The 16,395-nt window shown below is 45.4% G+C and overlaps 1 protein-coding gene across 4 annotated transcripts in view; it reads left to right on the forward strand.

The window, feature by feature from the left end:
• The window catches only part of OSBP2 (oxysterol binding protein 2), a 244,718-nt gene that overhangs the window by 169,205 nt on the left and 59,118 nt on the right, over window positions 1-16,395 (forward strand). The window contains exon 1 of one of the 4 annotated variants that reach the window (XM_058281671.2): window positions 1,929-2,150. The exons of 2 other annotated variants lie outside the window; for them this stretch is intronic. In XM_058281671.2, coding sequence (XP_058137654.1) covers window positions 2,072-2,150 — 79 coding nt within the window. In that variant the 5' untranslated portion in view covers window positions 1,929-2,071. Of the gene's footprint in view, window positions 1-1,928; window positions 2,151-16,395 lie in introns of those variants that run through there. One more of the 4 variants, XM_012520770.3, reaches the window with a different exon arrangement.

Consider the following 16,395-nt stretch of genomic DNA (forward strand, 5'->3'; position numbering starts at 1 on the left):
AGTGATCCCCGTGTTCATTAGTTGTGCAGATAGGAACCTGGTCCCCAGCGCCCTCCCCCCCACACACACGCCTCACTTTCCTCAGCTCTATGTGTTAGAAAGATTGCTTCCAACTTCCCAATTCCATGGTACGTGTCTGGTTAGATTTATTCCTACAGATGCAAATCCTTAAAAATTGCCTGAATGTTTAAGAAAGCATTCCAAAGCCCGCAGAATACTCCTCCATTCTCACTCCCATTTTCCCCCGTGAGGGTTTGGGGGTCCCAGGAAGCAATGTTTTGCTAAGGGATGGGGGAGCTTGGCCCATAGCTCAACCAGAGCAGGCCAGTTCCAAGCCAGGTGGCCCTGGGCAAGTGAGTTTACCATAGTTTCCTCGTAAAAGGGGACACTGGCAGAACTAACCAAACAAGGCTTTTCTGTGAGGATTAAATGCAAACCGGTAACGCAGGGGAAACATGGTACTAGGCCAGCACTCGATAACTGGCAGCATTTACATGGTTATTATGCTCTCCGTTCTATAGCCAGAAAGCCAAGACCCAGTTGGTTAAATGCCCTCTATCCCCTGGGCCAGAGAGTCTAACACAATTGCTAAGGATTAATTCTCTAGGTGGAACACATTCTTAGTTGCTTTGAAGGCCCAGAAGGGAACAATATCAACTGGCAGCACCTTCCTTGAGTATTACGTGTTCGAACAGGAGCTTCCTTGTGTACATGAAAATCAAGTTGGTGGAAATTGATCAACTCAGTTTCCATAAATTACATTTGATAAATTCCACTGACTGAGCGCCTCTGAGGTGAAGGTGCTGGGAAGGCCTCTGTCGGGGATGGAGCTTTGGTCCAGTGGGAAGGACAAGACATAAACGAGGCAGGGGGCTGAGGGAGCCGGGTGGAAGAGTGGGGCCCTGGCTTCGGCTGCCTTGCAGGGACTGGGTGTTCAAGTCAGGATGTCCCATGGCCGGAGCGGGAGGGGAGCGGAATTGATGAGGTCACAAACATTAAGGAGACCCGTGGACCCCTGAGCCGTAGAATGATGGGGTCTGCCATGCATTGGGACAGGGTGGTTGTCCTGAGTACAAACTTTGGGGGAGGGAGGGGCTCCAGTGGAAGCAGGGAGACCGGCTGGGAGGCCTTGTAAGAATCCACAGGAATGTGAGAATGTGTTTGGCCTGGGTGGGGGAGGGAGGCCAGGAGGACTGGGATTCCGGCTGTGTTCTAGGGTAGAGCCCTCAGGATGTGCTGACCAGAGACAGGAGTCAAGGAAGACTCCAAGGTTTCCGGCCTGAGCACCTAGGAAGCACTAGCTGCCACTAGGAACTGGAGGAAGAGTGGACAGTTGGGTTTGAGATGCCCATGAGACAGCACATGGAGAGGTCCTGCAGGCAGCTGGACAGCAAGTCTGGTGTTCAGCAAGGTCCAGGCAGAAACAGACGTCTGTCCCTGGTTGACACCCCCACCCACCCACCGCAGCCCCGTGGCATTAATGCCAAAGGAGCCCAGCTCCAGGGGCCTCCGCCTACTACCTTCCTCGAGACAGTGGACAGGTGGCTGCAGGTGGCCGCTCACCAGTGCACCTGCCGCTGCAGCCGCTCCAAAGAGGTGATCTGGTCCCAGTGGGGATCCCCGATTTCCTGGAATAACCGCCTGTCCCTGAGCCACCCCCATTCCCCTCATGCCCCCTGGACTCTCAAGGGCATCTTTGAAATGAAGCAATGGCCAAGGTCCGCTGCAGGGGTTTTCGCGTTAACATGTGACGTTCAAATGGGGAACGCACCGGGTGCCCGGGGTGGGACGTGGGGGGTCGCCCTCGCCAGGCAGCCCCAGCTCCAGGCCGCATCGGGAGCGGAGGCCACGCTCCCAGGGGAGGGTGGGGGGAGGCTGGCGCTCGGCTCCCGCGGCACCGACGGGGTTAACGGGCTGGTGCCTCGGGCGGGCGGCAGTGGTGCATTGTGGTAACGCGGTGCGGGGACCGGAGCGCCCGCCGCCTCCGCCGGGCGGCCCGCCGAGCTGCGCGCGCCCCTCACCCCGGCCCGGCGCCATGTAGCCGGCGCCATGAGGCCGCCCCGCCGCGGGGATGAAGGGACGCGGCTGCTGGGAGACGGCCTCCGTGCGCTCCTTCTGCAGCTCCGGCTGCCTGAATAAATTTAAGAAGGGTTAGTGCCGCCCGGCTCTTCCGCCCGCAGGCCCCGCCGCCCGCCGCGGGGTCAGTCCACGCCGGCCTCCGAGGTCACTCCCTCGGGGCGCGGCGCGGAGTGGGGGGGCGCGCGGGCCACCCCAGGGCACCCCTGTCCCCGCACCCCGTCCGGCGTGCGCTCTGGACTCGCTTCACGGGCAGGGCCATTTTGGAGAGGGGGACGCGGGTGTGATGAACCTCGGAAAGAGGAAACGAAATATAAGCCAGAGCTTTCTGGAAAGAAGGGGGAAGAGCAGCGGTCAGCGTTGCATCCACCCGCCTTCCCCTCCTCCAGAGTCCGCGCGGGCCCCGCATGTGCCCGGAGCAGAATTGCTGCTTTGCCTCCAAGGGCTCCTGGGGGCGGGGGCGGGGTGGGGGGGGGGGTCCGTTGGCTTTGCTCAGTGCATGACCTCTCTCCCCACCCCCGGCCCCGCACCCCTTGCCCTTTGAGCAAGCGGGGAAGGGTCAGGGTCAGGGGAGTCACTGTGAGTGGCCGCCTGGGTTTGAGGCCAGGCCCCTCCTGAGGATGCTGCCCCCAGGGCTGGTGGTCCTGCGTGACCCCCCTGCGGGTTGTGGGGGCACCTGAGAATCACCTGTCAGCCTTGGGGGAACCTTGCAAACTCCTTAGGATTCTGCTGGCAATTCCCTCCAGGTGCCTGACACCTCCTTGATTGCCGATTTTGGGCAAGTGAAACTTGCTGCGTTTATCTTGAGCGGCTCCGTGATGATTTGAAACTTTGGGAGAAAATGATGACTCTTCGGCCTCGTAGACTTAATACCCAGAGGCAGCAAATTTAACATGGAGAAACAGCCCCCTCTAAACTCATGCCCTCTCCCCTGTGTTAAGTCACGTGTTGAAAGTGCTTTGCCTGCTGACTGGTCAAGCTAAATTACGAGAGCCTCTCCTGAAGTTACAGGCTCTGGGCCTCAGCCCTCCAGAGTCACATTTAACCATGCAAATTCCTCCTGAAGACAACATCTGAAGTCTTAGGCTGTTTTCAGTTGTAAACATTTGTTTTTTTTAAAGATTTATTTTATTTATGTATTCCTCCCCATCCCCTCGTTGTTTGCACTTGTTGTGTGCCGTGTCTTTAGGAGGCACTGGGAGCTGAACCCGGGACCTCCAATGTGAGAGGGAGGTGCCTAATTGTTTGAGCCACTTCCCTTCCCTGCTTTTTTGCCTCTCATTATGTTTTCTCTTCTTGTATCTCTTGTTGCATCATCTTGTTGCGTCAGTTTGCCGTACCTGCCCTTTGCATCAGCTCGCTGTCTTGCTCATTTTCTTTACGAGACACCATCAACCTCTGCTCCTTTTGTTGTGTCTCTCATTATGTTTTTCTTCTTGTGTCTCTTGTTGCATCATCTTGTTGTGTCAGCTTGCCACACCTGCCCATCATGCCAGCTCGCTGTCTTCTTTAGGAGGCACTGGGAATTGAACCCGGACCTCCCATGTGGTAGGCGGGAGCCCAGTCACCTGAGCCACATCTGCTTCCCGGCTCCATCTTAAGAATCTTTTAAAGAATCTTGCCAGGAAATCTTGTGCCCAAAGTCTGTTTTCTGGTTTTTAGAGGACCAGGCTTAATTTCCAGCTTTTTATTTTGGTTATAGTGCCATTTATAGAGCAGTTATGTTCTTTCTGCAAAGTTGAAATATTTCTCTTATGAATTCAGATGGATTTTATTCTGAGGGCAAATTTCAGATTTACTTAGAAAGAGAAAAAAATAGACATGTTAGGTGTTAAATTGTTTTTCTTCTATCAGCCTGCCTAATGGCTTTCTTCATTGCCATTCTCTGGAAGTCTTGTTGCTTACAAGGAGTGCTGGACCCAATATCCGCTTTCTGATAGGGAGAAGGTCAAGCTCACCTTTGTCTGGACTCTCAGGTGTGTCTGCTTCAGAGATGACCAGAGCAGCTGGACCCCAGGAGCAGTGGCACAGTGACCCCTTTGATTGCCAGACTGCTCCAGACTGCCAGGCCTTTCTGCTCATCCCAGCTGCCAGTGCCTGGCTCTGGGGCTGGTTTGCAGGCCTGGGTCTGGAACGGCGCTTGCCCTGCGAGTGGGAGGAGGCCAGCAGCCAGCAGTGAGGGAGGTGTCCCTCAGTGTTCTGTGTGAACATGGACCAAGGGAGGCCAGAATGGAGGCCTTTTCAAGAGGAGCTGGAAATCTCCCTGTTCTTCCCTGTCGGCCAGAAAACACTGAACACTTCACAAGGCCAAACAGAACGTTTCTGCAGGCAGGGTGAATGTGGGTGAGCCACCAGCTTGAGACTTCTGCCTTGCAGGCAGAAAAGGAGTGTGGAGGGCTCTCTGGGGAGCTGATTCCTTGGCTGGTCACACTTTGGTCATGCAGGGCTGTGATGGACCAACTCGGTGCCTTCAGAAAATTAGAACAGGGCCCATTCCCTTAAGACCCTTTACTTCCATTTTTTTGTGAAATTGTTGCACTATACTGATTTTGTTGAAGCAATACTCTTTTCTTTCATTTGCTGGAAACATCTAATGATAAAAACACCTATCTACAACATTGATGTGAATGGTGCCCCCTAGGGTTGTGCAGTGCACAACCTGTGCAGCCGTACACAACAGCCGTGTCAATATAAAAATTTATCAGCCAGTATTATCAGCCACATTTGGCTGGCCCTCAGGATAGCACAAGGGCCTCTGTCACTTCCAGGCAAAGGAAGAAAGGGACGTCCAGGCACCAGGCAGACAGGCGATGCTGCCAGGGGGCCCTGGCACAGGCCAAAATGAAAGCAGGGCATGGGCAGGCTATGGGAGGCTAGGTAGAGAAGCCTCTGGGTGGCCAGTGAAATGGAAAGGAGGGACCTCAGAGTCACAGTGGAGAAAGGGGCAGCCTGAGTCCCGCTGCAAGGCCCCTCCTGTCCTCAGTTAAGGGGCTTGCTCTGTGAACATCTTATCTTCCCCCACCTCCGGCTGACCTCATCAGGGAGTCTCCTTCAAGGTGTGGCATTGCCCTCTGCCGACACAGTTCACAAGCCCGAGGTCTGGTTTTCCTGCCCATTGGCTCACGCCAGCAGCCACGTGTGAGCCACTTCAATAAAGGATGAACTTATGGGCTTCGACCTGCCAAAGACAGATTTTCGCTTATGTTCTGTTTCCCTCTGACGTGCTTGTGGAATAATGACTGGTGCACGTCCTCAGAAACAGCAGCTAGCTCGGACTGGGCGGTGCGGCCCGGGGGATGGGAGCCTGGGGGACAGGGGACGGAACCAGGGGGAAGCGGCTTAGAGGACAAGTGTTTTTCCTGAGAGGATAGAACCAACAACTGGCCAGGACCACTGGGTACCTGCCTCCGCCTGGGGATATTTTCACATCAGCCGCGTGCTGCCCTGGGTTTGTACAGTTGTGGGTATGGGAGCCCTGGAGCAGGACTCTGGGCCAGTTAACCATTTGACTGCTGCTTATCAGCCTGGTGAGATCCACCCCCGCCTGCCCCGCCCCACGATCCTCCCTGTCATCCTCCCCCTTATATCCCCAGCCTTTGCTCTTGGTTTCGTGCTCTGGGCCAATTCAGCTGTGCCAATCTCTGCACCCCGTGTGTGTGTGTGTGTGTGTGTGTGTGTGTGTGTGTGTGTGTATTTTTTAAAGGGTTTTTACTGTTACAGCAATAATTCCAGATGTTCAAGATAATGGGATTTCCATACCTCCATTACCTCCTCCTGGTTCCTTTTTTAGGTCTCTGTTTTGGGCCAGTATTTTCCCTTTTCGTGAACATCCTTTTTATATCACTGAGATGCAAAATACATGGCCGTACATCATGACAATGTGCTTTCCCACATTGTCACAGGCTCAGTATGTATCCGTCGAATGGCTGGTTCCAGATTTTTTTATCCCTTCTCTTAGCCATTTAGATTCTTCCCAACTTGTCTCCAGAGCCAAACTGCCGCCCTGAACATCTTTGGCACGTGAAATTTTTCTTGCGTTCTTTCTGGAACAAAGTCCCAAGAGCGTGACCGCTGAGTCAAAGGCTTGCCCCAGTTCCATCATCACCCTCCAAGCCGCTCCCTGGGCTGGGTGTAGATACCTGGTCCCTAAGCCCCCCTGCTCGCTCCCCCCACCCCACTCCCGAATTAGACTCCCATAAGTCTGACAGTGTATTCTTTGAATACTCATAAAATTGCACCCTGTCCATGTCCTAACTTGCATTTGGCTAACCAAAAAGGATGTGTTTCCCCCACAAGGTTGACTATCATTTAAGGTTCCCCCTTGGTGGACTGGCAGCTGCGTCCTCCTCTGGAGGAAACCCTGAAGGGAGCATTATAAATAGCATTGCTTCTATCGTACCTGCCGGAACCTCGGCCAGGCAGGACTTCTTGGGCCCCTGACCCACTTTCCTTGGTGCAGGGTTGGGAGAAGTGGTCCCTAAAACTGTCATCCCCTAGCAGGACCGGCTGCAAAGCTTGCGGGGCCAGTACACAATAAAAGTATAGGGCCCCTTGATCAAAAATTATTTAAGAATCTCAAGGTGGCCACGGCAGAGCAGTAGACCAAATGGGGGGCCTTTCTGAGCCCGGGCCCTCCCCCAGGCCACAGCAGCCCTGCCCCAGGCCCGGGGGGCATCAGCTGGCAGAGAGCAGTTCCTCCAGATGCACAGGGGTCCCCCAGGCAGCCCCACAGGGCAACCCCTCCCCGGGTCTCCTCAGCCCTAGAATCCATTGTCCCCCTGGTGTTTCTGTACCCACTTTACCGCCCCCCCCCCACCCCTATGCCTGGAGCCACTCTTCTGTTAAAGATCCTGCCCTCCTCCCTCTCGCCTTTGGCCATTTTGGCCAAAGCAGCAAGTGACCCAGGAAGCAGCTCCGCCCTGGGACCCTCGGTGCCGCTTTTTCCAGCGTGAGCTTTCGTCTTTGCATGACCCCCTCCTCCCCTGCCTCTCTGCTCTCCACCCCTCTCCCCTTGCCCCATTCTGACCAGGGAGGGCCTTCCTCTCAGTTCGGGGCCAGGAGGAGCTGTCGTTCCTGTTGAGGTTGTAATCTAGATACAGCTGTTGGTACTCAGGGGTGACTGGAAGTGCCACACTTTCTCCCCGATCTCAGTCGGGATGCTTCTTCCCAGAGCAGCAGAGGTTCCTTGGGTAGCGTCCACTTCTCAGGTGCCTCTTGAAACATTGTGGAATCCTAAATGCACTAGAGGAGTTTCCGAAGCACGGGGGAGAGGACCCCAGATGGGGGTTCTTGCAGGAGATGCTGGGGCCTTACACCTGGCCGTGGCAGGTGTCGCTTTTCCAGAGTTTCTCCCTGGGCATTGCAGGAAATTCGGAGCTTCCTTAAATACCCCTTGGCTAAATTTAGCTCTTGCTTTCTTGGGTAGTAGAGCCTTCCATTCAAGATTTTTTTTCCAAGTTTGAATCAGAAAATTGTTGAAGTGAGAGTTCTCACCTTGAGTTGAGTAGGATTCAGTTATCCACATAAAGGAAAATCACGTAACCATAAAATCCCAGGATCCGAGAGGTGATTTCCCTATTGCACAGGCAAGGAAACCCAGGCCTGGAAACACACGGCCACACAGTCGGGAAGTGGCTAGAGATAGAGACTAAAATAATTTTTGACAATTTTTTCCCTAATTACAGAGATAATTCATGCTTATTGTAGATAATGTGATAGAAAAGAAAGCCTTTAGAAGAAAATAAAAATTACCAGTCATTTGCCTAAATAACAGCAGCTCCCATGTGTTAAGAATGACCTGTGCCACTAACCTGTATGTGTGATTGCTCGCCAGCAGTCCCTGTACCCTCTTTCACCCTGAGTGCCAGGTGGCTTTACCCCTCCCCCCCCTCCCCAATTTTATAGGCATGGAAGCTGAGTCATGGGGACAGGACAGAGCTTTTCTGGCCACACAGCCATGGTAAGTGGGCTCAAACGTACCAACCATACACCCATACCAGGATGTAATCAGATTTTAAAATGCATTGTCTGAGAGTTGAAAATGGTATCATCATTTTAACTGGGACGTAACAGGGTTGGGTTTTCGCCATCTTTTTATTACCTTTTTGGAGGCCTGTGAAGTCTTTGTCATTGTGCTGGGTTTTTTTTGTTGTTGTTGTTGTTTTTTAGGAGGTACCAGGTATTGAACCCAGAATCTTGTACATGAGAAGCAGGTGCTCAACCACTGAGCTACACCCACTCCCCCATGAGAGTTGGTTTGCTTGCCAGTTTGTTTCATTGTTATTGTTTTTAGGAAGTACCGGGAATCGAACCCAGGACCTTAAACATGGGAAACAGATACTCAACCGCTTGCGCTATATCCGCTCCCCTTGTGCTAGTTTTATCTAGTCTAACATCCAAACCACACTGACATAATTACCGGAGTCCTCAAGTATGTGTTCTTTTTTCCCCCAACACTTTGTTATGAAAAATTTCAAACAGAAAAGTGGGAAGCATTCTACGGTCAACACCTTATACCCACCACCTAGATTCCACCATTGACATTTTACTATATTTATCACCTCTCTGTCCCCTCTATCCATCCGCCAGTCCATCTTATTTTTTTTATTATGGTAAAATATACATAAAATCTACATTTAACCATTTAAAAATGTACAGTTCAGTGGCATTTAGTACACTCACAATGTTAGGCTACTATTACCACCATCTTGTTTCAAAACATTTTCACCACCCCAAGAAAGTCATTCCCCTTTCCCTTCCACCCAGCCCCTGTGACCACCAGTGGGCTTTCTGTCTCTATAGATATACCTACTCCAGATATTTCATATAAATGGAACCATGAGCTATGTGAAATTTAGTATGTGGCTTCTTTCACTTAGCATAGTAATTTCTCAGTTTATCTATATAGCATGTGTCAATATTTCATTCCTTCTGAATAATACTTCTGAATAATAATACCACCATTTTTTTATCCATTTATTGTTGGATAGTTGGCTATTGCCTATTATGAATAGTGTGGTTTAGAACATTTGTGTGCATAGTTTTCTGAATGTCTCTTTTCAGTTTTTTGGGATATATACCTAGGAACGTTATTGTGAGTTCATATGGTAATTCTGTGTTTAAGCCATTGAGATGGAGCCAAAATGAGCCACAGTGACGGCATCATTTTGTAAATCCCATGAGCAATATATGAGGGCTCCAGTTTCTCTACGTCCTTGCCAACACTTGTTAATTTCCTTTTTTAAAAAAGAATTATTATTTAGTGATAGTTGTAGTGGTAATATATAGCTGTCCTAGTGGGTGTGAAGTGGTATGTCATTGTAGTTTTGATTTGCATTTCCCTGATGACTAATGGTGTTGAATGTGTTTTCAGGTACTTGTTAACCAATTGTATATCTTCTTTGGAGAAACGTCTATGAAGTTCTTAGCCCATTTTTAAGTTGGGTTGTTTGTCTTTTTTGTTGTTAAGTTATAAGAGTTCCTGGATACTAGACTTTTATGGGATATATGACTTCAAAATATTTTCTCCCATTCTGTAGGTTGTCTTTTCATTTATTGGTGGTGTCCTTTGATAGATGAAAGGTTTAAAATTTTTTTTTTTAAACATGATCAGTATCTCGTTGTTGTTTTTTTAAGATTTATTTATTTATTTAATTCACCCCCCCTTCCCTGGTTGTCTGTTCTCTGTGTCTATTTGCTGCATCTTGTTTCTTTGTCTGCTTCTGTTGTTGTCAGCGGCACGGGAAGTGTGGGCGGCGCCATTCCTGGGCAGGCTGCATTTTCTTTCCCGCTGGGCGGCTCTCCTTATGGGGTACACTCCTTGCGCGTAGGCGCGGCACTCCTTGCGTGCATCAGCACTGCGCATGGGCCAACTCCACATGGGTCAAGGAGGCCCGGGGTTTGAACCACGGACCTCCCATGTGGTAGACGGACGCCCTAACCACTGGGCCAAGTCCATTTCCCGAAAGGTTTTAATTTTGATGAAGTCCAAGCTATCGTTTTTCTTTTGTTACCTGTACTTTCAGTGTTCTATCTAAGAATCCATTGCAAAATCCAAGGTCATGAAGATTTACCCTATGCTGTCTTCTAAGCGTTTTGTAGCTTTAGCTCTTATTTTTATCTTTGATCCATTTTCAGTTAATTTTTGTATATGGTATGATGTAAGGGTCCAACTTCATTCTTTTGCATGTGGCTGTCTAGTTGTTCTAGCACTATTTGTTAAAGAGACTTTTCTTTCCCACATTGAATGGCGTTGGCAACTCTGTTGAAAATCAATTGGGTTTATTCTGTTTTATTTTAAAAATGCATTTCAAGGTAAAGTAAATTGCAGACATCTGTACCCTTCACCCCCAATGCTTTAGTTTGTATGTCATTAACCAGAGTTCAATATTGGTCTGTTTTTTTTTAGGTAAGATTTTTATTTCATGAATTGCACAGATCTTAAGTGTACAATTATTTGAGTTCTGGCAAATGCATACATCTGTGTAACCCGGACCTTGTCAAAATAAAGCACATGCCTATCATCCTAGAGAGTTTCCTCATACCCCTTCCCAGGCGGTCTCACCCCACCCCAAGAGATTTCTGCTGTTCTGATTTATTTCACTATTGATTAATTTAGCCTGTCCTAGGAATTTATATTAATGGGCTCATGGTGCCAGTATTCTTTTATGCAAGGCTTCTTTCACTCAGCATGTTTTTGAAGTGCATCCACTTTTTTTTGCCTTTATCGGTAGTTTGCTCTGTATTGCTGATTCATATACCATTGTATGAATATACCATAGTTTATCCATTCTCCTGTTTATGGACCATTGGTTTGTTTCCACTTTGGGGCTATTACAAGTAAAACTGCTATGAACATGCTTGTATAAAGCTCTTGGTTGACATTTGTTTTCATTACACTTGGAGTGGGATTGCTGGAGTAAAGGATAGATGTTATGTTTCCTTTTTTAAGAAACTGTCACACAATTCCAACAACACTGCAGGAAGAGTTCAGGTTGCTCCATGTCCTCATCAACATTTAGTGCTGTCAGTCTTCTATATTCTCATTATTCTGATGGGCATGTAGTGATACCGTGATTTATCACTCTACTTTTAAAATGTTAAAGCTGTGCTTACCCGTGATTTTTTAAACCTTAATTTTTTTCAACAAATCAATTTTATTGATACATATTAATACAGTATATAATTTATCCAAAGTGTACAATCAGTGGTATTTGGTATAATCACATACCAAATCACCTCAATCATTATTAAAGCATTTTCATTATTTCAATAATAATAAACAAAAAACAGACGAAAAAACCCAGAAAATTCCTCACCTCTCAATCTCTCTGTTCCCCCTGCTGTACAAAGCTGCTTTTCCTGGCTATTCTTGCACAATTATTTGTTTAATAAGCAGTTTTATTGAGATATATTCACATACCATATGATCTATCCAAAGTGTATAATCAATGGCTTTATTTTTTTAGCTATTAAAAGTCCTTTATTATAAAATTATAAAAAATAGAAAAATAGATTGAAAGAGATTACAAATTTTAAAAGAAAGTGCAAGGCCAGGTTAGATTTAATATTATCTATTATCAATTATAAAAAATAGCATAGCAACAAACATTTATAAATGTAAATAATTCAAATAGAAAAATAATAGAAATTAATTATAGCATAATTATAATTTTTATATTACAGCTCTAATTGTTGGACATAATAATCGCCAAGAATGACGTGAATTATTGGTATAGTTAATTAATTTCCAGTTAGGCCATAATTCTTTCTAGATAATCAAATTCCTATTTGGAAATTCTTCACATCTTATTGGAATGAATTACAGCAGATAACAATTTGCCAACTCATAATTTTATGAGGCAGAAAATCTCAAAATCTTGTTCAGCAGTAGTCATGCTAAATCATTATTGACCCAGATAGATTATTTTAATTAGAGTATGAATAAGAAAGGATTAAAGAAAAATGAAGTATCTAAAAATGTATCTCTTCTCCAGCCCTCCTCAATTAAAGCAAGTGTTTATTTTGTATGAAAAAAATGACAGAATAATGATCGCAGGAATAATTTGTCAGTTGCACTAAGTAATTATTGTTCATATACTATAATGTTATTTTACATTCACCTGGTCTACTCCAGTTCTTTTTTGGTTGTTATTTGCATGCAATACCTTTTTCCAATCTTTCACTTTTAACACCGTTGTGTCCTTACGTCTGAGGTGAGTCTCTTGTAGACAACATATAGACGGCTCGTATTTTTTATCCATTCTATCAATCTGTCTTTTGATTGGGGAGTTCAATCCATTAGGATTCAGTGTTATTACTGTAAAGGTATTACTTACTTCATTTCATTCCTTGGCTCTCTGTTGTTATTCTATTGTCTGCCTTCTTATCCTTTAGTTTATCCTTCCTAAAAATCTTCATTTCTAAACTCTTCCCCAAATCTTTTACCCTTTTTTTTTTTAACTTTCAGTCTGCAGCACCCCCTTTAGTATCTCTTGCAAATCTTGTCTTTTGGTAACATATTCTATCAGTTTTTGTTTGTCTGGGAAGACTTCGAACTCACTCTCATTTTCGAAGGGCACTTTTGCCTGATACAGAAATCTTGGCGGGCAGTTTTTCTCTTTCAGTACCTTAAATACGTCATACCACTTTCTTTTCTCCATGGTTTCTGGTGAGAGGTTGGCACTTAATCTTGTGGCGTTTCCCTTATATATAATGCTTTGCTTTTCTCTTGCTGCTTTCAGAATCTTTCTTTATCTCTGATATTTGTCATTCTGAATAGTAGGTGTCTCAGGGTGGTCTATTCAGATTTATTCTGTTTGGGGTGCATTGTCCTTCTTGGGTATTAATATTTATGTTCTTCATAAGGGTTGGGAAGTTTTCAGTCATTATTTCCTCAGATATTCTTTCTGTTCCTTTTCTCTTCTCCTTCTGTTACAACAATAATGTGAATGTTTGTACGTTTTGCCATGTCATTCAATTCCCTGAGATGCTATTCCATTTTTTCGATCCCCTTCTCTTTCTGTTCTCCTGTCTTTTCCAGTTCAGATATTCTGTTTTCAAAACCACTAATTCTATATTCAGGCAATTCAAATCTGCTCTTTTGCACCTCTAATATATTTTTAATCTCATCCACTGTGTATTTCATTCCCATAAGGTCTGTTACTGTTCTTTGCAGGCTTTCAAATGGTTCTTTTGCTCTCCTAATGTCTTCTTAATATCCTTTCTTTAGTCATATTTTCTCTAAATTCTTTGAAGTGATTTGGGAGAATTGTGTGATTATCACTGATTAATTGTGTTAAATCTTGTATCTCTTTGGGGTATTTGGTTTGTTCTTTTGGTTGGGCCATCTCTTCCTGTTTCCTAGTATGGCTTATAATTTTTTGCTGATGTCTAGGCATCTGAATATGGTGATGAATTTGCTCTGATAGCTAATTTCTCTCTCTTGCTTATTTTTTTTTAAAGCTCTTTGATATTTGGTTCAACTTATTCCCAGTTTTTAAAATTAACCAGCTTAATTTTTTAAAATTGGGCCAGGGACTCACTAATGGGGTGCAGATTTTCTCCTAGTGGTTGGATACAGAGAGTGTGAACAGTTTTTGTCCGTGCAATTTCCAGACCAGGCAGCAGATGACGCTAGTCAATGCACCACTCCACGGAGGTGTTTCCCTCTCGGCTTTTCTGTGTTCCTGTGTTGAATCTCCAGATTGTTTATTCAAAGTGGGCTCTGCTGGCTGAATTTACTGAAAAGCACCCAGACCTCCCTTTCCTTTTCCCTTGAAACAGCTGACTGGGAGGAAGATGTCTGTTCCCCTCTCAGTTGGCTTCAGTGAGTCAGCTGTTTTACCCCAGCTTAATATCTTGAGGGTGGGGTAAGAGAGCCCTTCCCAGCCACCAAGGCGAGTTGGTAACTCATGTTTGTCATTTCAGCTTCTTCGTCTCTCTGTCCCTCGCCCTCCTGGGAGTTAAGTAGCACTGTCCTGGTCTGCTGACCCCCAAAGCAGGTCCCTTGGATAGCTTTTGGCTCTTCATTGTTTTTGTGGGAACATTGATTGCCGCTTGTTAGTCCATCACTATCTTTCCACAATCCTCCCCTTAATTTTTTTTTAACCATGAAATAATCTATACATTTTTCCAGATTATCATTAGTATTATTTTGTAAAACTAAAAAAATTGGGATTTGATGGTAATTTTGTTAAACCTTAATGTTGGAAGATCCGTGAGTGTGACATGTGTTTTCAAGCTTAAAAGGTCTTTTTTTCTGGATTCTCAATTCTGTTCCATTGATCTATACATCTTTACTTACACAAGTTCCATACCGTGAAACAGATGCTTATAATTTTAATGTAGTTACATTTATCAGTATTTATGGATAGCAATTTTTATATTTATGCCTGGAAATCACATAGGTATTTTCCTATATTTTCTCCTAAAATTTTGACATTGAAGCCATAAATATATCTAGAATTGATTTCTGTGTAGGATGTGAAATATGTAGTTAATTCCCTTCCCCATGCCCCATACGGTCATGTGATTGGCCCAGCAACATTTATTGAACAGTCCCTCTTTGCCCCCCCAATCTGCTCTGCCACCTCTGGCAAGTGTCAGAGTTCCCAGTATGTTTGGATCTGTTTGGAGCTCTCCTGTTTCACAAGTCCGTTTTTTACCTATGCCAGCATTACACTGCCTTAATTACTTTATGAAAGTCTTGATACTTCGTAAATTATCTCCCCTACCTTACTGGGGGAGTGTTATTTAACTATTGTTTAGCTATTATTATTTTACATGAGAATATTGAGGCTAGTGCGGTACTGAGATATAAATCACATATCCAAAAAAATCACCTTTCTGAAGTATACAGTTCAATGTTAAAATTTTTACACAGTTGTGCAACCATCTCTATTTTTAAAAATTATTTTATTTTCTTTCTTTTCTTTTCTTTTCTTTTCTTCCTTTCTTTTCTTTCTCTCCCCTTCTGCCCTGCCCCAGTTGTCTGTTCTCTGTGTCTATTTGCTGTGTATTCTTCTTTGTCCGCTTCTGTTGTCAGCAGCATGGGAATCTGTGTTCCTTTTTGTTGCGTCATCTTGTTGTGTCAGCTCTCTGTGTGTGCGGTGCCATTCTTGGGCAGACTGCACTTTATTTCGCGCTGGGCGGCTCTCTTTATGGGGTGCACTCCTTGCGCGTGGGGCTCCCCTGTGCGGGGGAACTCCCCTGCGTGGCACGGCACTCCTTGCATGTGCATCAGCACTGCGCGTGGGCCAGCTCCACACGGGTCAAGGAGGCCTGGGGTTTGAACCACAGACCTCCCATGTGGTAGACAGATGCCCTAACTACTGGGCCAAGTCCACTTCCCACAACACTCTGTTTTATAACATTCATCCTTCCTAAAAGAAACCCTGTCCCATTAACAGTCAATTCCCATTCTCCCCATCCTCCAACCCTAAGCAACCACTGATCTACTTTCTACCCCTATTGATTTGCCTAGTATGGACATTTCATATAAATGGGATCATATAATATGTGTCCTTTTGTGACTGGTTTCTTTCACTTAACAGAATTTTTTTTAAGGCTCAACCATGTTGTAACATGCATTAGTATTTCATTGCCTTTTTATTGCTGAATAATATTGCATTGTAGGGATATATCACATTTTATTATCCATTTATCAGATGACGGACTTTTGGTTGTTTCCACTTTTTGGATATTATGAATAATGCAAATGTGAACATTTATGTACAAGGCTTTGTGGGTATATTCCTAGGAATGGGATTGTTGGGTCATATGGTAACCCTATGTTTTAACTTTTTTTAGAGCTGCCAACTGTTTTCCAAAGTGGTTGCCCATTTTACATTCTCACCAGCATTGTATGAGGGCTCCAATTTCTCCCATCCTTGTCTACACTTGTTATTGTCTGTCTTTTTTACTTTAACCATCCTGGTGGAAGGAAAGTGGTGTATTATGATTTTGACTTGCATTTCTCTGATAACTAATGATGTTGTATGAACACCTTTTCATGTGCTTATTGGAATTTGTTTATCTTCATTGGAGAAAGTGTCTATTTAAATCCCATTTTTAAATTGCATTATCTTTTATTGATATTTGCGTGTTGATCTTACCTTTCCAAGATAAACCTCTCTTGGTCAAGATGTAGTATGCTTTTTTTTTGGTCTTGCCAGATTAGACTCACAATATTTTGTTGAGGGTTTTTGTGTTTTTGCTCATAAGGGATATTGGTCTGTGGTTTTCTTTTTATGTAATGCCTTTGTCTGGTTTGGGTATCAGGGTGATACTGGTCTCATAGAATAAGTTGCAAAATATTCC

The sequence above is a fragment of the Dasypus novemcinctus genome, chromosome 19, assembly GCF_030445035.2.
Source record: "Dasypus novemcinctus isolate mDasNov1 chromosome 19, mDasNov1.1.hap2, whole genome shotgun sequence".
NCBI classification, from domain to species: domain Eukaryota; kingdom Metazoa; phylum Chordata; class Mammalia; order Cingulata; family Dasypodidae; genus Dasypus; species Dasypus novemcinctus.